Consider the following 23,202-nt stretch of genomic DNA (forward strand, 5'->3'; position numbering starts at 1 on the left):
AATGGACTAATTCAGACGTGCATTCAGGAGCTTTCCTTTGAATTGCAATGACCTTTTGCTGTTGATGAATACCCTGAACAACAACTGAGTAGTTTGTATATTTTTTATTATTCTGATCGCTTTAAAAAAATTACACTCCAAAAAGATCAGTAAAAAATAGAATGTTTTCAAACTATATCTTCAAAATTAAATTTACAGTACACAAATTTCATGGAACATTCTTAATAATGGGCACATGGACCATCACATAAATAGGTGAATTTTTAAAACATTTTTAGGACAACAATTAAATGAAGAATTACAGTGTTCTGTGCATATTCAACAGTTTTGTGCCATGCAATTATTACATACATATGTAGTCATACATTTAATTTGTCATGCCGTTTTTTAAGCAAGCTATAACATTCTAATGCACCAGCTGGCACTTCTGTGTCACCACAGTATATATTGCTGCTAAACATACAAAGCTCTAAGAAGACTTTTTGATTTCACAGTTTTTTTGAGGGGCTTGTGTCTGAATCTGAGAGCTCGTCAGCGTCTTCCTCCTGGGAGGGCTGCTGTTCGGGGGTTGTTGTCTGGCTATGATTTGATTGTTGCACACTTGTGGTCTTCATGCTGTCCACTGTTTTTGAGTGTTGATCTGTCCCATCTGACTTGGTGAAATGGAAGAGTTTCCCTGGGTTGAAAGACTTGCTGGGAGACTGCGTGGCTGCTGCCGCAGCGGAGAAAGCAGCGGTGGGGTCTTTTTTCATCTCCGGGCTTTTCAGGAATTTGAAATTGAGGAACCCAGGAAGCTTTGGCTCGCTGCCTGTGGGAGAAGTGGTTGTGAACTTGCCCTGCAGTGGAATCATCTGCTTTAGTTTCATCACATTGTTACCGGTCAACAGTGAGCTCGGTCTCTTGGGTTTGTCCCCTCCGGGCTTCCCTAGACCCGGCACTCTGGGGTCTTCACCCATGGGAGACTCGGGGGTGTCTGCCTTCTCCTGGTCCCACTCCTGCCGCGCCTGTTGCTCTGCCAATCTCAGCTCCTCCTCCTCTCTTTTCTTTCTCAATTGCAGCTGGTACTGCTGCTGGGCCTGACGTTCATGGCGCTACAAACAACCAACACAAAAGACAATAGCATTGTAACACATCTGTGAAGATTCACGTGAAGTTATATCATCCAAAGGAATTCAGATATGAGAAATTGTAAATAATATTCTGCACAAAATTCAGCTGTATGGTTGTTGAATAATTGTTAATTGATTAATTAGAATTTTGATCCAAATAATCATGATTATCATTTTTCCCCTTAATCATGCAGCCCTACCAACAACGTAACATTATTATGATCTTTAACACACCTTCAGGGCTTCCCTCCGCTTATATTCCAGTTTTGCCATCTCATCAGCAACCCAGCCAGGAATGTCAGGTATTGCCATGTGAATAACATACTTCAGAAGAATGGCAAAATGCTGTAAAACAAAAATCAAATATTCTGAGACCTCAGTGTCACAATACACTAAGTGATCTCACTCCAGGGATATAAACTTTGTCCGCATTAAATGGTAGAAATTAAACATGACAACAAAATATTAAAAATCTCATCTGTGTGCTTTCTGTAATGTTTTGGTAATTGCCCCTACTGTACCTCCAAGACAACGATGGAGATGATGGTCATTTCCGGGCTAAGCCAAGGGAAAAGCCTCTGGATCTGACCACACTGTCCAATCAGGTAGCAGTTCACTATAATGGCGATCAGGCCCATTGCCTCCATTGCCATCTGTACAAAAAGACACAAAGACCATGTGCAACGCTTTGGCTTACTCAGAAAATTCATCCTCTTGCGACATAATTCATGATTCTAATTCAAGTGCCTCTTACTTGACACACATCAGCACTGGCTGCATTATTAAAATGCCATCTAGATCATGAATAACTGCTGCAGGCACTGCGTGTGCTGCTGGGGAAGGATACTACATCATCTAACCTGCCACTGGCCAATGTTCTCCACTCTTTGGCTGAAAGGCCTTTGCAGACCAGTGCAGAGTTTCAGCGCGTCACTGCGGATCTCGATGATGTTGTTGATGAGCGCACACATGGCTGCCAGGGGAAATGCGGAGGAGAACAGGACAACGTATCCAAACTGGATAAACATCTCCTGGTAATCCTGAAGCGTATCCTGCTGGAGTAAAAGCCCACAAGCTCATAGGATTCACAACACCAAGCACACGCAGGTCAAGCATTATTACTCATCAGCTCAGCTGGTCAGGATTAGCACTGAAGGCTACGGGACTACAGATGTTAAACAGGATGGTGTGCATTTAACTGCGCTGTAAACATACCTCATATGTCAGCATGCAGCTCTCAATCTCTGGTTGGGTCAGAGTAGATAATTCTTTTTCATCAGGCGGGTCAATCCAGGATATTTTCTTGCTCACCATTTCCGATGTGTCGTTCATTTTTTCCCTTGGAGGAAGAACAACATTGGGTTTTGGCTCAGATAACAAAGGCACTGGGTTTGAAAATCTGGCAGCATCCTTGCTGGACTCCAGAATTTCACTGTCAGAGTCATTGTCACAGATCTCAAAGATGTTGGCAGGGTCAGCTCCCTCCTCGACAAGAGTAGGGCTGCCATCCTGCAGCACGCAATGCCCGACCTTCGTATTGGAAGCAGTGTCTTTGTATTGAACCTTTTTAGTGAAGCTGACCTTCCGGTGCTTAAGAGCATTTTCCTCTTCTCCTTCTTCGGCCTGAGTGTTTCTGAATCCCGCCAAGAGGCTTTTCCTCCCCTTCTTCTCAGGTTGACAAGTAGAGTCTGACTTCTCATCTTTGCTCAGGGCTTCACTGGTCATCCATGCTTTGCCCAGAGCTACACGTCCGTACTTACAGATGGAAGTCTGCAGCACCTCCCACAGGGTCCGAAGAGTGAATTCCCTCAGTTTTTGGTGCTCGTATAGATAGGGCTGTAGCACCTCCTTGACATTTTGCAGGAACTGGCGGATGATTAAGAGGGTGGCCAGCATCTATAGATATGACAAGAATGGTTTCTGATTGAATTTTAACTCCCATTTCCCATTAGTCTAATTTAGATGTTGAATTTCATGCACTTCATGCACTCAAGATTCTTACTCTCTTATCGTTACTTACCTCTTTCAGCCGCTCCATGTCTTTGAGGTAGAACCCAATGTAGAACAGGCTTAGGTATGAGTTAATAAACTGAAACTAAAGAGAAACAATATATTGAGGCAGTGCATCACAGAATGGTACGGCAAATGTTCATTTTCATAAACCATTATGACAACTTACAAAGACCAATTTCATAATGAGATTATTGTCATAGGCACTCTGCAATCTGTAATTCTCTGAAAAACAAAAGACACAAACACATGACAATATTTGGGTTACTATGCAGTATGTTTGGAATGCTGTGTCATAGAGGTTATTCTCCGTACACTTAGACATGTCAAACGGCCTTTCCAATTTTCCAGTCTTACCCATGTCGTTGAGCCAAAGGGCTATCTTCTTGTACACTTCATCGCATGTGGATACTGTAACAGCAAGCAGGATTTTGGGAAGAAATCGAGTTATGCTGGGGAGCTCTTTCATTTCTGTCACCACCTCCTGAAAATACAGACAACAAAACATGAAAGATTGTCATTGTTTGGTTTGCTCGTTACCACTTCAATGTTAGGGTAAACAAAATATTCTGACCATGGCCGACGAGACAAAATTCCACTCTAAAACATTAACACAGGCCACCCTACCACCCATTCAAAGTATTTCCTTTAATAAGTGAACTCAAAGTTGCCCAATGCTGAAGGTCTACAAAGTCTTTCTTCCCTTACCTGAAGTTCAAGACAAACGAACATGGCCAGGAACACAAAGCACAGGCAGAGCAGGCAAATGGGGAGGCTGACCATCCATCTGAACACGTTACGTTTCCAGGGAGGGTAATAGAGCTCCTCACAACCTGTCACAGGACTATTGCGTTTTACCCCCTAGGAAATGAAAATGAAACTTGTATTTCATGGTCTGACACTTGTACCTCTTTTTCCACTGCCGGTTTTCTGGTAGGCCTACAGCTCGACAAAGCGTGACTCGGACGCCACTTTTTGTTTTCCGAATAGGCACGATACAGCTCAATCGTAAAGCGAAAACTGGCGGCCAAGTCGCGCTGTGTCAAGCTGTAGGCCTACCAGAAAACCGGCAGTGGAAAAGAGGCATCAGTGTTAAAAATAATAATAATAATAATGGGACAAGGGTGACCAGGCAACTGGGTGGGTATAAGGTGTGGGTCTTACACGGAATTGGGGCCGGGGCTCCTCAATGGATTCTGCGGGGGTGTCGAGAGTGCCCCATTTAAATGCCAGCTCGGCTTCTCTTCTTTTCCATCGCTCCAGGAATAGTGTGGCCCATATGACATTGAAGAGGGCAAATACAACACAGCAGATGTCTTGGCTCTTCTGAATATGGGAATTTGTGTGCGTGCACAACATCAGTCATCAGTTGTAAAACTTACGACAAATTAAGAGCTATTTCTTCAAGTTAAGTTGCAGTCATAGTTGTGTTTCTCTCTGGGTTTCAAGAGCAGGTAGGTACCCAGAGAAGATTAGTTAGATTAATTAGAAAATAGCCCACAAGGAAATGAGTTCTGTGTAAGTTAATGAGGCAAGTGCAATTAAACTAGTTACTTAATAAAAGCAATACTGCAAGCAAAGAGGTTAGCTCTGATTTTTACACATGTAATCCTAAAAGCACATGATAACTAAAAACACAATTTACATTATTATTTTACTTGTACATTTGAACAACAATAATAATGTATTATAAACATAACCTTCCAAGCCCCATTACTCACCTGATCTGCTTCTGAAAGCATCCACAGCAGTAAACCAATAACCGCGGGATAGAGCATGGAGTTGGTATAGAAACCCAACCAGGCAAAGTACATGGCAATCTTAACCCCAAAATAATTACAGACATCATCTAGCAGCGGAAAAAAAAGCACACATTAATATGTAAAGGAAGCCAAATTAAAAATTACACATGCTGCACAAACATGCTGTTAAAGACAAAGAACAGAATATATTGGCAACCATAAAAGGCAAAAGCTCCTCACCAAGGGGTTGTCGCTCACACACAGCCTGAACCCAAGAGGTGATGAGTTGGCTGAGAATCCGCTGTTCATGAAGAGGAAACATCTGAACAATTACACCCCTTGTTTTTAGCTCTGGTACTATGAGAAACAAAAACAAACAAACAAACATTTATATCAGGCCTACACCAGCACTGAATATTCTTTGTAGTGATGTAATGGTATTATATGAATAGTATTAGAATTAGATAACAATTAATTACACCGCAGGACTACTTAGTATCAAGGGATGGAATTACTTAAAACTGTGGAAAAATGCTACGTACTAATTGGCTGTCCCTCCAGGAAGTGAATGTTATGAAGGACATCCCCTTGTTTTGCTCTCAGGTTGTCCAGCCAATATTTAATGATAGTTTGGCGTTCCTACAAAATAAATATCCACATGAAAATAGCAAACAATGCGTGATTACACAATCGCACATCTGCATTACTGCAGAACGTACAATATTATGTGTACAGTATTATGTGTACAGTACATATATTATCAATAAATAATGTATAACTAAATGGTCTCACCTGTGACGTGAAAAAGCACAGTTCACTCTCTATGTTTTCATAGATTGTGTCTTCTTCACATGAGAATCGGCGCATTCCACCTCCATATTGCGATTTGACCTGTTTATGCATCCCTATTTGCTCAGCTCCTCTTAACAGGCTGAAAGAGAGTGTTTGCAGAAGACAGGTGTGTACACACGACAGTCAGCATATGTTAAATATTTGGTCAGGTGAACATTTAGCATACTAGTGCTACCACTTCATAAACAGCCTTACTTCTCAAAGGTTGTGGTGACGAAGAAGGCAAAGCCACGGATGTGCTTATGGTGCCTAATGTGCACAACCACCTGTGGGATGCCCAGTCTAATTTGGTTGAGAAGCCATAGCAAAGTATGGTCATCTATGTTGTCTATGCATAGCAGGAGGAAACAAAAACAGCAGTTACTTTTCTTCTGAATTTGCAATGGACATGAATCAATATCATGAAAATAAAACAGTTCTGCCATTGACCATTTGCCTTGTCAACACAGCGGACCACGGAATGCCTTTACTATTTATAGTAGCACCTGGGAATGTCATGACGATGTCGCAGTCCTCTGTGGCCACGGGCTTTAGTCTGGATTTGTGGTACATGATGTACTGTCGGGCCTGGGAGAGGCGTCTCCCAAACCATTTATCTAAAAAGCACAGGTAGCAGAGAGAACGGGAGACATAAGTCAGAGAGCCAGGGTGTCTTAAGGTCAACACTAAAGCACCACTAGTGGATGGCAAAAGTGGCCGTCAGCACCGCACCTCTGAATGGGCCAGCAAGCATGTGATGTACCGTACCTGGGGATCTCATCTCAATCTTCACAACACACATCCTCATTCCAACACAACAGGGCTTTTTTCACCCAAATATTTAGCATTTTCTTACTTTTAAAGTAGAAATAATAGAGTAACAGAATAGCAGCATAAATAACAGAAATAATAAAGATTAAATACATTTTCACATGTGAAATCTGCTTATGGGAACGCCACTGTTGGAGAGCTGCATACTTTTATCCACCTCTGAAACGTTTGCATGTAGGGCACCAAGAGGAAGCCATTCAAATGTATCATCTTAATGAGGACGACACCAAATGCCATCGGCTGAAGCTTGAATTAGTTGTGTCCGGACGAGTTGGTTTAATGAAACGTCTCCCTGCTTCACAATGAATTGTTCAGACGTTTACTGTGTCATGGAGCTGCTGGGTCCATGATAGGTCTTCGGAGAGTTCAGCTACTGAAGCGTAGTGCTGCAAGGCCTGTCAAAGGGAATCCATAACCAGCGGCTAGTCCATCCTCCATTTTTTCTGTGGAACTTAATTGTTGCTCATATGTATTTAAGTTGAGTTTTTTTCTCAATCAAATGCATACCTTGCAAGTCCATTAAATACAAATCTGATTGAATCTGTCTGAAAAGCTCATATACAGATAACTAAATATGTTATATTTTTGCAAAAAAGGAAAATTAGTCCATGTGCCACATTAATAAACTAGAAATACTCTCAGAGAATCCAGACCTCTGCCAAGGAAAGCTCTTTGATATAACTTTTAACTACACTGTCATCTTTTTCAAGTTTTTCTGACTTGTTAACATGGAGTTAGAAACTGGAATGTCAAAATTCACTCTATCCCACAATGGTGAAAAATCTTTTTTTTTTAAATCCTGGATCCAAATCATGATCCGGATCACCACCACAATTTAATCTGTTCCTTTTGTCATTTCCAACAACTCCACAAAATTCCATCAAAATACATTCATAACTTTTTGAGTTATCCTGCTGACAAACAGGCAGACAGACAAACTAACCAATGCAACAGAAAACATAAAAAATAATAATAATAATCATCATCATCATCATCTGTCTGTGCTTTTGGGATTTTAATGAAGTGTCTGTGGCCCATACAGTGTAGAGCTTTTGCATTTCTGTATCATTACGATGTTTTATTAGACGTGGTCTGTTGATTTACTAAGGCCACTGAGTTTTTTGGAACTATATTTACAAGACTATTTCTTAAAATGGTGCCATAAATTAATGGCCGTAGGCCTAGGACATGATATGCATACCCTTTTTGGTATGGGATCAATATTGAGTTATTCTTGTCCTGTTAATGAAAATATATCAGTGCCACTCTAAATAAACAACACCTCATACATCTGCCTGGCTTTCTGCTCTGAATCCCATATGTGGATCTCCATCTCCATCCACCTGACCTAACATTACACTGACCAACATGTATTTTCCATTTCCCACTGTGAAACATGTGTAGCCTACTAATGTGATAATTTACAGGGGCACAAGTAACAATGGATATGAAAAATGAACTTGTGTTCTCACTTACAGTCTGTTAGGTTTTGTGCTTCCGCTATTTACAGACAGACAGCAAAAAATGCTTCCCTTTTTACCACCTTCTGAAAAAAACTGCTTGCAGAGAGATATTTGGTTTAACGGTAATATCTACAAAGCCTTTTTAAGTATAACACCAACAACAAGCACAATTCAAATTTTCATGAATCCATAACTATTTTTAAGAATTCATAAAAAAATATGGCGATCCACAATTTTAAGTAGACTTACATGGCAACTGATGTCTGTTGAGATGTGGCTGCTTGGCTTTCAACTTGATATCTAGCTTTGTGCATCTGCAAGTGTTCTCCCAACCTGAGGCCAAACAAAACCTTAAGACTGGTTTTTATCTTTCAGTGGTATCAGGAAGTGTCATACAATAAGATGTAAGATGTAAGATAAGGCATCTGACATCCATTATTACATTACACTTAGCTGACGCTTTCATTTATTCAAAGCGACTCACAACGATTATTTTTCAGGGATATTGGTTACAGTCCCTGGAGCAATGTGGGGGTTAGGCACCTTGCTCAAGGGCACTTCATCCATGGATGGAGATTAGGGATTCGAACCAGCAACCCCTAGATTGAAAGACCAACTCTCTAACCACTTGGCCACGGCTGACCCATCAACATCCATATGACACACTTTCCTTTTAGCTAGGGGGGCTTATCATTGTCATAAATATCAAAAACTAACATTTCCTATCTGTTATAAATTAGGCCTATTAGGACATAGGGATTTGCATCTTCCAAAGTAGGCCTACAATGTAGATGAGGCCTGTGTGCCTCAAGAGAGAAGGCTACAGTAGGTCAAGATTTTCTAAACTATTCTACAGGTCATGGTGCTTGGAAGAAGGGACAGAGCTGTTGAAGTTCTGTCTTCGGTTGCACTCTTTTAGGTCCACTGTGGAAATGTTGCCAAATAGTGTTTTGTGAGCTGAATGCAAATCACATGGGGGCTGGTCTTCAGCCAACTTCAAAACAATTAAGGATATTATGCAACAGATATTCTGCTATGTGTAGCCTATTATTCGAATAGCATAATCTATTAAAGGCTAGGCCTACATGACAGCACGTTAACAAAGTTGCAACATCACTGTTCACTTTTACAGAATAACCGAATGGCGTTTACTTGTTGCAACGTTTAATTTCACTGAATCAGAGCAACATCTAAATACGACGACTCATTGCTGCAAGTGGGTTGTTGCAATGCTTTTAGAAGGTTAACAGGCGATAGAAGCATGCTTTTAATCATAAATGGTTTAGACATGTCTCTATTTAGCAACACTGCAGAAGAAAGACCTTGTCCCCTTCTGGGATTTCATCAGCGGTCCATGCCTGTCATTCTAGAACATATGTTTACAGGTTGATGGTGTGCAAGGTGTTATGAGCAACATAGTCTAGATTATTATTACTCCCCATCTGGGGTATGGCGAATCACCTGAATGAAAAAGGAAAAATGACCAAGCACAGGTGTCAAGGCAAATACTCACTCAGGACCTCCGAAGGCATTTTGTGCGATTTGCATCACTCCGATCAGCGGGTAGCAGCAATGTTGTTACCAACAGCATCCTCCATCGTAGGCTGCAGTGGTGCTCTGTTGGAAAACATACCGATTCACTTCAGGAGCAGGACGTTTAAACTGACACGGCACGATTACCTTTCCACCAAGCAAGTCGTACCATGCCCTTCTGGGATGACTGTGCCAATGTCCCTGGAAGCCAACGTGATCGCATACTCATCGCGAGCAGAATGGGTCAGCACGCATAGAAAAATAAACATAGGCTATAATACGATGATACTACTACCACTGTTTTATTCACAATGTTAATAGGGTGCACAAAGACTGTCATTGGTTTCTTTAAGATGTTACATCACCACAAAGTCCATTACCAATGCGTTACACCACCATTTAAAATTAATCTGGCTGCCACAAAATGATATCAATTCATTATAAATATTATTTTTTAAAAATAGCAGCTTCAGATATACAATTAAGCCCCGCCCAATGACACACCCCAGAGCTCTGCTTTAGGACGGCATCGCTTAGTCAGTCTTTGTCATGATAGCTTTGGATATCATTTCGCTCATCGTAGTCATCTCGCGCCCCCTGCCATTGCTTTCTAGGGGCTCCCTGCTTGCAGACTGCTTACGTCATCACTCTATGAAATATCTGATTTTGTCTTGAACAATGTATTATCGAAGCATGAGCATGCAACCAGGCCATATCAATGTCAGTTGTGTATCCGCGACATTCTTACAAACGTGTGCCCCATATAATATAATGCACCATATAAATACGCACACGCGCGCGCGCAAACACAGGCACACACGCAGTCTATTCATGTATCATTTCACTGAACTAGGTCTGGATGGTTTTTCTATTTTTGATTATCACACCGGTCATCAAAAAAGCTGCCACACTGCAGCAGAAGAGGCTAAATGAAATAGGACTCTATTGGTGGACAGTGGTGTAGTCTACTTTTTTGAAGTGGGTATACTGTATATTCGAGCATTTTTGAAGTGGGTATACTGTATATATTTGTGCTATTAAAACAATGGATCAATCAATTTTAAGAGGGTATACTGAAGCCCCTAAAATCTAGAAGTGGGTATACTCCATATACCTGCGTTCTACGTAGACTAGGCCTACACCACTGTTGGTGGAGCAATGCTATAACCAGGGCATGACTGGCAACCAGCCTGGTATACTGGTAGAACTTGGCTGTGGATAGCACTAATTTCATTGTAACAATTTTGGCAGGTAGCTTATTCTAGGATATGCCATATCACTACGTATAGCCTACGTTCTGTTGCTTGCCCCTTGTGCACCAATTGTTTGTTTTTAAGTTCAAGGAAAAAGTCTTTCAGTTACTCAGTAACTTTCTAAAACAAAATGTAGGCTATAAATTGCACTATACTTTGGTGTGTGTGTGTGTGTGTGTGTGTGTGTGTGTGTGTGTGTGTGTGTGTGTGTGTGTGTGTGTGTGTGTGTGTGTGTGTGTGTGTGGTTATTGGTAGTCGTCATATTTGGAGAAGGTGGTGTTGTTTGTACCCTTAAAACTGCTATTTTGAGACCCACATTGGATTGTGACGTAGCATCATATCAATATACATTTATGTCCATATGTACATATTATGAATTGCGGATATAAATAAAGTAGTTAAAATGTGTCTCTCTGTGTGTGTGTGTGTGTGTGTGTGTGTGTGTGTGTGTGTGTGTGTGTGTGTGTGTGTGTGTGTGTGTGTGTGTGTGTGTGTGTAATTTAATTCAATTGATAATATCTGCCATCAAAATTCTGAAAAGTGTTTTAAAGAACAAAAAACAACAATCTATGACACAATCTCTAGTGATATCCAGGGACGCTGCCAATACTTCATTGAAACTGTGAAGATGTTTTGGGTTCAATGTCACCTTAGGTTGTCGCTGACCTGGAAAAAATAATTGGGGTCCACCTGGCCCTCTAGGTCCATGTTGCGCACTTCTCCTGGACAAATCAACAGAAGGAGGGTCATGCCCCCTAATGTCTTTAACACATGGGAAGCATGGGGACTTGAGATGGGGCAGGAAAATAGGAAACGCAATTAGTCCTGGCGGAGAATAGGGTAGAATAGGAGCCAGAGACAAAGGGTCTCATAGTGCAATGGCCCCATGAAGGAAGGAAGGCACCCTTTCCTCTCCACTCGTGAGGGTGGAGTGTGGCTTTTTTTTCTTGCCCCTAACTTTTTTACAGCTTGCTTTCGCAGTACGACTACGCAAACCTGCCCAATTTCGTAGAATGCTTCCAAACCCATGTGACAGCACTGTGATGTCCTGTTGTCAGTCTTGGTATGCAACGATGCCCGTTAAATTCCCCCCAAATATAGAAAAAACAAGGATGTCATACAGCATCGTTATGTTGACAGGAAATTTGACGGGGGACTCAGAGTTGCGAAGGGGAAATCTAGTGATGTCATAGGCGAGGTGCCAATTCAAGCTAAAGAGTGGATTCCTGGCGCAATCGGCCGCACAGGCATCTGAGGAGAAAGGTAAAGATCTAAAGGCAGCGATGGAAAAAAACACTCTCCATCAGCAGCAAAGGATATCCTTTAAGCAGGACGGAGTGGGCTTTTTCACTTGACTATTTATTAATTGGCGCCCAGCTGCCCAGTGGGGACAGGGTACTGGTGTAGCGGGGAGGAGGCCCTCCCTCCCTGTTCTCTGTGACAGGAAGCAAGTCATCAACATGGGAAACACATTTGATTGTTGCCAGTGTTGCTCACGCACTGTGTGGGTAATTATAAAAGGAAGCTGTTCGCAAGCAAAGGAGGCAAACAGCGACCTTGTATCATGAGCAATGAAACACTATGGGGGATCAAAGTATGGAGGAGAGGCTGCATGTTTTGGGATGAGCAAATGCACCCCACCTTGTCTGTCTCTCAATCATGTTACGTAACCTTCCTGTCATCTCAATGGGTAGGTTTTTTTAAAAAAAAGAAAAAAGGTTTGCTTACGTTACAGCCCAACTACTGGCTTGGGCACTGTTTTAAATTCTGCTTCCCACTGACGCAAAACAATAACAATTGTTGTAAAACTGCCAGAGCTCTGGGCTAAAAAAAAGTTGAGGATTTCAACCTTCCAGTTTTAACATTTTCCCCTCCACAGCATCTGCCTCACCCAGAGGCGACTAGAGGGTCAGCCGGGGCCCCAAGTGAAGATTGAAAGGAATGAGCATTTTGAACAAAATAGTTTCTACTGTGAAAAAGTGCGAGCTGTTATTCACCATCTAGGAGCTTTGGGGGGGCCCAAGCGGGTGCCTGCCTAGCCTGCTGACAAGATGCGCCTCTGGCCTTTCCACCTGAGTTCGTACCACTGCTGGACTCACTCGGTGTTTTGTAAACATTATCATTTCTCCTGCATCCGTCCCTATTGTCCATTTACATTCTAGGCTGGTCTGACCAATGTAAACACTTTTGTAAAACAGTGACAGCTCTTGGGATGGGCTGTCGCCTGGAATTAAAAATAGAAAAAAAAGGGAGTTCTCATCAATGCTATTTAGCCAATGATTTGTACGGAAAAATATTTCTTTATCAACACAGTATCTTTTAATGTAAGATTTAGGCAAAATGGTTTGTGTGAAGGCAATATTTGCTACTCTGTGGTATTCATTTAAAACTACTGGAGGGCATAGGTATCTTGGACCCATTAGGCGTTTGTTCTCACAGTTACTCTATGTCAATATTGTTGCCAGATTCACAAAACCACAAAATAAAATACCCTATACTATGTCTAAAATATGTCTACTTCATTATATGTTAAATCTGGCTCAATTTGCTTTGTGTTTCATAATTTGATATTCTATTTTTTTTAATTAATATGTCATAGGCCTACGTTGCATTGATACAAAAATATATGGCTTATATCAATATGTTAGCCAATGCTGTTTGTAAATAATAAATCATCAGATATATCTTTACTTCAGGTAATGTGAGGAATGATTTAAAAAAAACTATTTTAAGTGCCATAATACATTTTTATAATTCACAGAGGATGCGGCATGTCATACTGATCATAAAGTCTAGCAAAAAATGCATTGAAACTGTGCAATCAAGTCAAGTCCATTTTCACATCATAACTTGCTGTTTATTTTATCATATTCTCTGTAACATTTATTTAGATTATATACATCATTTACAGTTTGTGCAGATCATTCAAGGAGAAAGCAACGACATTTAAATCGGCAAAGCCGTAATGTACAAAATGGGGGGTATAGCTACAACCACATCATTTGGTTGAAGGCAGGTTTTGATTCAGTCCATTGTATATTTTGATTAAATACTGACAATAATATACCCCTGTTTCATTATTACACAGAGGTATATAAAATAAAAGTAGAAGTATTTTTTACAGTGTTATCTACCTCATTAGGTATAGGGGAATAAGTGGTGTATAAACTAAGTAAGATCATATGCAAGTGTAGTCCTTCTACTTCTACTTTATACACCTCTGCGTTTACATCACAGTTGAGTCATCCTGACTGGGGAGCTTCTCCTGTCTTTGCCGCCACCGCCGCTCTGGATTCACATCTGCCACGGCTGCGGCTGCCACCCCTCTGGCTTCTCGATCCATTCCAGGTCTCTCCGAAGGCTTTCAATGGGATCTGTGGAGAGCATTTATGTTGTTTTAATTAGTCTGACGCTTTTCACACGCATGTCGTCACACATGTTGTGGGCAAAAAGAAGGCCTTATGACACGCTAAAAACATGCTTAACAATTTCAGACTTACCGTTACGTCCATACGACCCGTAACTGCCACCTCGTGCAGAGGAACCAAACCGACTTGATCCGAAGCTCCCCATCCCACCTGTGCTTCCCATTCCCATGCCAGTGCCCCCTGTTCTGCTGGACCCAAAGTTCATGCCTCCCTGTCCTGTGCCGCCAGACCGACTGCTTCCTGCTCCAAACCCTGTGCTGCCAAATCCTCCTCCTCCTCCTCCCCCTCCTCCACCAAAACTGCTGCTACCATGTCCTGCCCCTCCTCCTCCTCCTCCTCCTCCACCACCATAGGAGCCTAAACCAAGTCCCCCTCCAGTTGATCCAATACCACCAGAGGATCCTGTCCCTCTTCCACCATACGAGCTACTGGATCCTGTATGTGAGCCAGAGTTGTATCCTCCATTTGATCCAACACCACCGGATGAACCTATTCCTGTACCTAATGATGTTCTACTGGATCCTGCATTGCCGCCCATGTTATACCCCCCTCCAGTTGATCCAACACCACCAGACGAACCTATCCCTCCCCCTCCAAATGGTGATCTACTAGATCCTGAACTTGAACCTGTGTTATATCCTACCCCTGTGTTAGATCCCGTACTACCAGAAGAACCTACCCCTGTCCCACTTGATGTTCTACCCGTGTGAACCCCCCCTCCGGTTGATCCAACACCACCAGAGGATCCTGTCCCTGCCCCACCATATGAGCTACTGGATCCAGAGTTGTATCCCCCATTTGATCCCATACTACTGGATGAACCTATTCCTACACCTAATGAAGTTCTACTGGATCCTGCATTGCCGCCCATGTTATAACCCCCTCCAGTTGATCCCGCACCCCCAGACGAACCTATCCCTCCCCCTCCAAATGGTGATCTACCGGATCCTGTATGCGAACCAGAGTTATAGCTCCCTCCAGTTGATCCAGCACCAGCAGATGAGCCTGCGCCATGTGATGCACTGGATCCTGAGTGTGAATTCAACCCGCCACCTCCACCCGCACCACCAGACACACCGAGCCCTGTCCCAGCTGTTCTGTCGTACGCAGAAGAGCTAGGGCTATGTCCTGCTCCTGCCGATCCAACATTTCCAGTTGAGCTACCATATCTACCAACTCCTGATGCACCTGATGATGTTATTCCTGTGCTTCCTGTTCCGGTCCTTGCACTGCCTGCACTACCAACTCCTAACCCTAACCCTAACCCTGGGTTATTTGATCCAAAGCCCTGTGAGCCTGTGTTACTATATGACCCAGCCCCTGCATGCGATCCTGCTCCTACTGTGCCCGATGCTGATCTACCAGACCCGTATGTGTTTGTCCCTCCTCCTGTATTTCCCATCCCAGCAGAACCTCCAGTTCCCCCATGGGACGACCTGCCCATCCCCGATGATGATTGCTGAAACGATAGTAAGGACAAAATGTTTTATTAGTTACAGCAATTTCATTATATAGCTACTATATTTTGTTTTTTTTATCCACCTTTCATTTTATCATTATTAGAGCTCTACATTGCAAATCCCAGTCCTTACCCTCTGCCCTGAGTTGGAGGAATTCAAATGTTCAATATCAATATTCTTAAGGCGTAGTTGTCTTTCTGCCAGCTCCTTCTCTGATCGCAGTTTCTTTTTTTCCATCAGAACTTGTTGAACATACTTGTCATGCTCTATCTTGACCTCTCGAAGATCTCTTTCATTCTTGTCCTTCAATAAGGTAAGATTCCGTTTGCATTCAAACATTTCCTTGAGCACATATGTTTTGTTTGATTGTTCTCGACTCAACCTGCGAGCAAAGTCAGAAACTTTGGCCCCAACGTGATCTAAATAGGGCCGGAACTTGTTCTCAACCTCTCTTGACAGGCTGCTGCAGTTGTACTGAATTTGCTCGAGCATATCACGTTGGCCTGGGCAGCTTATCTGGAAGCTCAACATCTCTGGAATGAAGCCATCAATCTTCAGTCGGAATGCCTTGGTCACCTCTGGGATGTCCCTCAGATGTTTCACAACATCGTCTGAGCATTTCTTCCTGAACTGGTCGATCTCCATCTCAACAGCCGACTTCTGTAAGCGCAGTTCGGATACCTCTATCTGCAGATCCTCTACGTCCTTACGTGCTCTTCTCAGCTGAAAGTCCAGCGCAGTCCCGGTGTCCGTAAAATTTCTCTCCACAATTCCCAGCCACTCTTTCAGCCTGGTGTTTTCATATTCAACGCGACTTGAAGAACCTGTGAAGATATTTTGGATGCACAATTTACAATATTATTGTTATTTAGCAGGGTGATATGGCATGCATGTATATAATATAATACACAAAAACATCTGTATTAAATACATGAAAACGTTGTTGCTTAACTTACCAACATTGTGTGGACATTGAGGTTGCGTTGGTCGGGGGCAATTGCATACCGGTGGTGGAGTCATTTGACACTGCCTCTGGAGAATTAACATGGAAAGACAAAGAATGTGTAATGAGTCGATGTGCATTGAGAAACAAACAGCAAATTGTCAAAACAACAGCAAGCTAGAAAAATACCACATACCACAGATCAATCAGCAAATCAGTATTTAAATGTAAGCTTGACTGCTCATGCTTCAGTACTTTCGGTACATTCTATGTTTTCTGTTCCATATTTCAGTTCTTTCTGTAACTGGCATTGTTTTCTGTTCCATGTTTCAGTTATTTCTGTTACTGGCATTGTCTGTGGTCTGACATTAGATTATGATTGTATACACCAAATTTGGTAGAACTATAGTATATGCCGTGATTTAATTTTCAATTCTTGATATTGTCTAGAAAGATGCTCATGTAAAAACATAAACTGGTTGGTTTAATTCAGTGGCTACTATTTAGTTGTTACTTTTAAGAGGCTATATTGATGTGTACAGGTCAGGAAAGATATCCCAGTGTTCAGTGAGAATGTTTTTGGAGCACCCCATAACATCACACAACAGTGATGTAAAGATTTCACTGCTCTTTCCAGTGCCAGTTCCAGTTCCATAATTTAAATTATCTACGTAACGAAACTTGAATTGAATTAGTAATTTTAAATTTAACATGAAATAAATGGAGTGTAAAGCAGTAATTTTACATTTTAAACAAAATTATGTCAAAGCAATTACCAGAACCCTGAAATACATGTGGGTTTTTCGGTCTTTCACATTTTTGCTTGATCAGAGCAGAGTATCACCAGTACACTGTTTGTGTGATGGAGAGAGATACATTATCTAAGCTGCAAATAAAATATCAGTCTTCTAATCAGTTCTTTGACTCACCAAGTCACCTTGAAGCTTGCCCATAAGTTCAAGGGATTTATTGGCCCATTTCCGTAGCTTGGTCCAGTTTCCTTGAAGATAGTCCATGTCCCGATTTGTCATGTTGACTAACCAGGTGAGATTTCTGTACTCCTCCTGAAGGTAGCCATATCGCGCGTTGAGGTCGTTGTGAGACAGGTCGAGCTCTTGCAGCCGGAGCTCGGAGGCAGACTTCTCAGGCTGTCCGTAGATCAAAAACAGCACCAGGCAGACAATGATCAGAGTCTGGATCAGGGAGGAGAAAAAGAAAACAACCTTCATGTAGTAGCCACAGCTCTTGTTCTTTGCCCTGTGGAGCTTCTTAGCACTCACGCCAAGCTTGGCTTGGGAATAGCCGTTGTTGTACATTTCTATAAGTGCTGAGGTCCTGATGGACCTGACATATGAAATGCAAAATACAAAAAAAAAACTGTACTTTGTTTCTTTCTTTTTTTTCTTTTTTTTTAAAAAAAAGAAAAGATATCCCCAGTGTCCTATATAGAGGACAGATATGCTACTGCTCTCAAAGGCTTGGTGTCCACTGTAATCATCAGCTTGTGAAGTCAGGGTTTATGAAAGCCAACACACCCCTCCCACTGCAGGCGTCTTCTCCTTGTCCATCCTGAATGGTACCCCAGAGACTGGAATAACTCAGCTTAACTTGTCGGTCTATGGAGGTGGGTGGTCTGTGCTCTGTCCTGTCATATTGTTTTCATGTTTTGATAACATGCCACCACCATGTGATCCAGCAGCAGATTTTTGGACATTCAGACACACCACACTGACAACTGATAATGTGAATATGAATTAAAATAGTATTAATTGTGCTGTGTAATTCTGTTTACAAACAGATATCCTGAATTGGTTTTTGACAAAAAAAAAACGCAAAAACCAAAAAAAAACAAATGAACATCTTGTTTTTGTGGCACACCTGAACTAAGTTTAAGTGCCCTTTGTGTCTAAATCCATTTTGAGACAAAACACTTGGAGCTGTCACCAACGTAGTGATTATTGATGCGCTGTTACCTTTGTTGTTGGACTGCTGTATTCGGTGACGTTGGTAGCAGCCTCCTTGGCGCACATGCACAGGGAAATGGGAACATTATGAAAGCCAGGGGTTTTCCGGCCCAGGCATTGTTAATATGCCGACCTCTCTTCAGAGGAAGCTGTAAGTCATTTCACCGCAGCAGAGTGACAGCCTCCAAGTTACTGTCAGGACGATTTTTAAAATAAACGACAGAACAAATGTAGGAAATCTTTACCAAAAACACATTTGTTTATTAGAGCAAACTATCCTGTTTATATGTATCCAAAACAGAAGCATGCATTGAATTGAACACAACGTACATGTTTGGGTGTCTGCAAGTTTGTCATCTCTTCCTCACATGGCAGCATGTGTGACTGATACAGCATCAAGTCATAAATATAGAACTATGGGTGCAGAAAAGAAGACAAGCATTCCTTGTCATTATTGAGCCCGCATGTTTTCTTTTGCTCATGGTTTTGTTTTACGATTGCATAATTATTAAGTGTAAATCTCTTTAGGTCCACAAAGTGACTGACAAGCTCATCAAGAACCACATATTTTCATGAAAGGGGAAAGATTTATCACGTTTTTGCTTTGTTTTGAGGACAGATTTTTTTTAATTTTACTGCTAAAACCTCATAAAAAACGACACACGTGACAGTGACAATGGCTTGAGTTCTCTGTGATTTCGTTATTTTTCCATTCAACAATTTATCTGACATAAAAACACATTTGTTCCTATATATTTAAATCAACCAGTTCAACTCTGGATTAAAGAATGCGTTTAAACAACAGAGCAGACAATTGTGTTAACTTCTGTTAATTAATGAGTAGACACAATTTGTTTTCCACAACTTTTTGCCTCTGTTCCATCGCAAAGGTATCTTAAAGTTTCCCTTCAAGCAAGAATAACGTTAGTTTTCATAGAGACAGCTCCTTTCCTATTGTCCAGCTCTGTTTTCATTATTGCTGTGTGATGTTTGTTTATGTTTTCAATCCTCCCTCTTATACCTTTGAATCACCTTTTGAAAAAATGCTTAAGTTTGCTCAACAACAAATCAACAACAGCAGTAATATTATTAACATAATAATATTGTTATTGTTGTTGTTGTTGTTTTATTTTGTTTTATAGGTAATATTCTCTTTCAGGTGAATAGAAATTGGGAACAACCAAGAATAACGTCAATTTACGAATTTGTTAACCAAAAACATACTTCCACAATACTTTTTACATGAAAACCAACAAATGAATATATTCTGACCTGATTCAAACATCATGTGATGGATGTGTTGATAAACTTCTTTCGGCTCTATGGTTGGAACGGCCGGGAGCAACTGGTCCAAGCTGACTGATGCCGCCATCAGCTGTGAGAAAAATACAGGGGAGGAAATAATTCATTCATTCCTTGTTCATTTTGTAGATTTGGCAGGCCACTAACAAAAAAATAGCAGTTTATATTTTTAATAATTTAATGGCCCTATTGGCCATATCAAAAGGGAATCTGAAACATATATTTTATACTTTTACAACTAACCTTCTAGACAAAAAAGACAGTGCTTGGTGGCAAAACCCTTGTTCGCAACCACAGAGGTCGAACTTTTCTTGTCGATAACAAGATTTGTTCTCACATATCAGACGGAATTTTGGTCCACTCTCCTTTGCTGATAATGTCTAAATCATTAACGTTCTGTGACTGTTGCTCGGTAACTCAGAGCTTCAGTCCTCCATAGTGAAGGACTACATCACTGCATCAATGGGAGGATAAATGGAGCCGAGTACCATAAAATCCTAAGTGACGACCTCCTTCATCAGGAAACTGAAAATGGGCCAAAGGATGGGTCTTCTAACACGACAATGATACAAAACATACATCCAAAGCAATGAAGGAGTGGCTTGAGAAAAATCACATAAGGTCACGGAGTGGCCAAGTGCAGTCTGGCCTTAGCCCTCTGTTAACCCTCTGCTCCATTATCATTTCCCTTCACGTTTCCCTATCAGTTCCCTACTGGTTTCATTGGACTCATTCACTGGATGCATTCCTGGCTAATCAGCAAAGGGGTGAGGCGGAGCGGGTGAATGTGTCTCGCTGATTGTAGATTGACAATGGAGAATTAAGTACATGTATGTTACGACCAAGCGTCAACTATGGGTAGGTCAAATCAGTTCTTCAAATCTTCATTCAGTTGTCAAACTTCACAATGGTCACTCAGGATTTTACGGTACATGGCTCTGCCTAGCTTCCCATTGATATAGTGACAATATTGTCCTTCTGCCTTTGGGAGACTAACACATTTCAAGCATGTCTCTTTGCTTGATGGTGGGGATGGCGTTCTCTGGGTCACTAGCACAATTGCCCTTCCACCCAGCATGGTGAGTTAAGTTGATGCCCAGGAGCTCCAGGTCTCCGTCTGACTAATACACACTCTACCAATCACTCTCCAAATCATTCTGTTGTTCCTTGGCACGCTTCTGGCTGTCCTCGCCCTGCACACTTGTCCCAACTTCTCACTAATGGTTCTAACATCCTTTGCCAATGTCCCATGTTGGATATGTTTAAAGTCTTATTGATTGATTAATTGTTTGACAGGTGTCTTGGTGAACTGTGTAAAAAAGGGAAAACAGTAGGCCTAATTCAGGTGACAAGTTAATTGGGAGTGCCTATGGTCTGTGGGAGCCTGAACTCTTAATAGTTGGTAGGATAAAATAGTACTTACTTTAAGCACATCTAAACTAATATAGTACCTATTGGTTTTCTGGATTTACTTATTATCCCAATGTTAAAATAACCCTACCATAAAAATGATAGACTATTCATTTCTGGGCAAACCTGCAACATCAGAAAGGAATAATGATAATTGGCTTTTTTGAATAATGCTTTGGTTAACCACCACTTGTGGGACTACTTCATTCCACTTTGTACAGAGTGTCTGGATGTTATTACATTGGCATGTTTTTTTAAGGCAGGATTGTTCCTACCCAGATATCTAGGGTGTGTGTGAGTGATGACATCTGCTGTGTGCTACATTTGAATGGCTGTGTGCAAACTTAACCAGAAATTGCGCACATCACCATAGAAAAGTATAGACATATAGCCTATATAGGTGTCCCAAACATATACAGACCATTGAGTTAAATAAAATTCATTTATTTTTAAGTGTAATGGAATATACATAAAGTTTTGTCACCGCCTGTTCTCAAACGGTTTGAAGCCTACAGCAAGTCCACAACCGTTGGACTGAATGTGAATGCATCCATTTAAGCGAAGGCTCATAGGGGGAAGAAATATGGTACTTTCTATGTAATTTAAATTTAACAAAATGATTTTAACAACACATTCCTAGCAAACATGACATTTTCAGAAAGTAATAGCCTCATGGACTTGACAATACACACACACACACACACACACACACACACACACACACACACACACACACACACACACACACACACACACACACACACAGTTAAGATACAATTAGCAATGTGCAATTATCCAATTGGTACATTGTCACTGAATCTCAATTGTAATTTTAACACAGCTCTCTCTCTCTGTGTGTGTGTGTGTGTGTGTGTGTGTGTGTGTGTGTGTGTGTGTGTGTGTGTGTGTGTGTGTGTGTGTGTGTGTGTGTGTGTATGTGTGTGTGCGTGCGTGCGTGCGTGCGTGCGTGCGTGCGTGCGTGCATGCGTGCGCAAGTGTAGTTAAGACGGTTAGTTTTCCAGGCCTACAGACGGTAGCCTATATATTATTGACCCGTAGGCCTACATTCAATCATAACCATTTTCAAATGTTGCTGGTTGGACATCTTCATTAGAGAGTCATTTATGTGATATTGAGTGGGGGGGCTTAAGAAGTGCCAGAAGCGGTTCATGTGAGCAACAAGCCCTATCTAAACGACATTCTCCCTTCCCCCATACATAACATTCTGCAGCCAGAGCTTCAGCAAAGGAAAGGCCTTATCTTCTTGTCTTCCCTATATAAACATGACAGTCAGATGTGCTTGTGTAAATAAAAGGGTTTAGCACCTCCCCTGATTATGTAGGCTATCCTCTCTACACCTCAACTGATTACATTTTTGGAATGTTTAAAACTCACTTTTGTATCGGCACATTTTGGAGTGTGATGGGTTGTCATGGTTTAATTTAAAAGTTAACTGCGGAGGTGAGGTAGCACTAGACCACATTTTAGCCTAGGCCTATTCTGTATCTTCTATAGGCCTACAACAGTGATCTTTATGCAGCCAACGAAAAATACAAGGTCGGGGCCGGCCGGGACAATATCATCATTACAACAATAAGAATCTGTCTTTTGCACTACTGGGTTAATGTAGGTTTATGATATTTGGGCAGTCTTTGGCTGTGATTGTTGCACACACACACACAGGGTTAATTGTGTGTTCTTTGATGTAGGCCTGGGGTCAGGGCTTTCTGAGAAGAGAGAAACACCACATTCTTCATGTGCCCAGCCCAGCAGCCCTTTTTGCTCTTTGACTTTAGTGTCCATATAAGGCAGAGGATACCATGGCAACCACAGGGCTTGAATAGCAGTGTCAAATCCCCTAGCACAGTGTTTCCCAACCAGGGGTACGTGTACCACTAGGGGTACGCGAGCACACTGAAGGGG

The 23,202-nt window shown here is 41.7% G+C and overlaps 2 protein-coding genes across 2 annotated transcripts; both read right to left on the reverse strand.

Annotated features, from left to right (window-relative positions):
- Positions 1-92: 92 nt before the first annotated feature.
- ano8a (anoctamin 8a) lies at positions 93-9,759 on the reverse strand. The gene is made up of 18 exons (XM_063220325.1): positions 9,689-9,759; positions 9,500-9,603; positions 6,199-6,309; positions 5,909-6,041; positions 5,654-5,792; positions 5,404-5,500; positions 5,102-5,218; positions 4,841-4,968; positions 4,284-4,445; positions 3,828-3,980; positions 3,477-3,603; positions 3,289-3,344; positions 3,130-3,204; positions 2,325-3,005; positions 1,970-2,161; positions 1,631-1,762; positions 1,344-1,454; positions 93-1,091 (listed from the first exon to the last, which is right to left on the reverse strand). Exons 2-18 carry the CDS (start codon positions 9,516-9,518, stop codon positions 489-491), a joined length of 3,036 nt encoding a protein of 1,011 aa, XP_063076395.1. The 5' UTR covers positions 9,519-9,603; positions 9,689-9,759; the 3' UTR covers positions 93-488.
- Positions 9,760-13,607: 3,848 nt separating this feature from the next.
- On the reverse strand, positions 13,608-18,079 carry LOC134466431 (keratin, type I cytoskeletal 9-like). Its single transcript, XM_063220326.1, has 5 exons — positions 17,533-18,079; positions 16,617-16,692; positions 15,793-16,484; positions 14,273-15,659; positions 13,608-14,146 (listed from the first exon to the last, which is right to left on the reverse strand). The coding sequence occupies exons 1-5, from the start codon at positions 17,917-17,919 to the stop codon at positions 14,067-14,069; spliced, it is 2,622 nt and encodes an 873-aa protein (XP_063076396.1). The 5' UTR covers positions 17,920-18,079; the 3' UTR covers positions 13,608-14,066.
- Between the last annotated feature and the right edge of the window lie 5,123 nt (positions 18,080-23,202).

The sequence above is a fragment of the Engraulis encrasicolus genome, chromosome 16 (genome assembly GCF_034702125.1).
Source record: "Engraulis encrasicolus isolate BLACKSEA-1 chromosome 16, IST_EnEncr_1.0, whole genome shotgun sequence".
Lineage (NCBI taxonomy): Eukaryota > Metazoa > Chordata > Actinopteri > Clupeiformes > Engraulidae > Engraulis > Engraulis encrasicolus.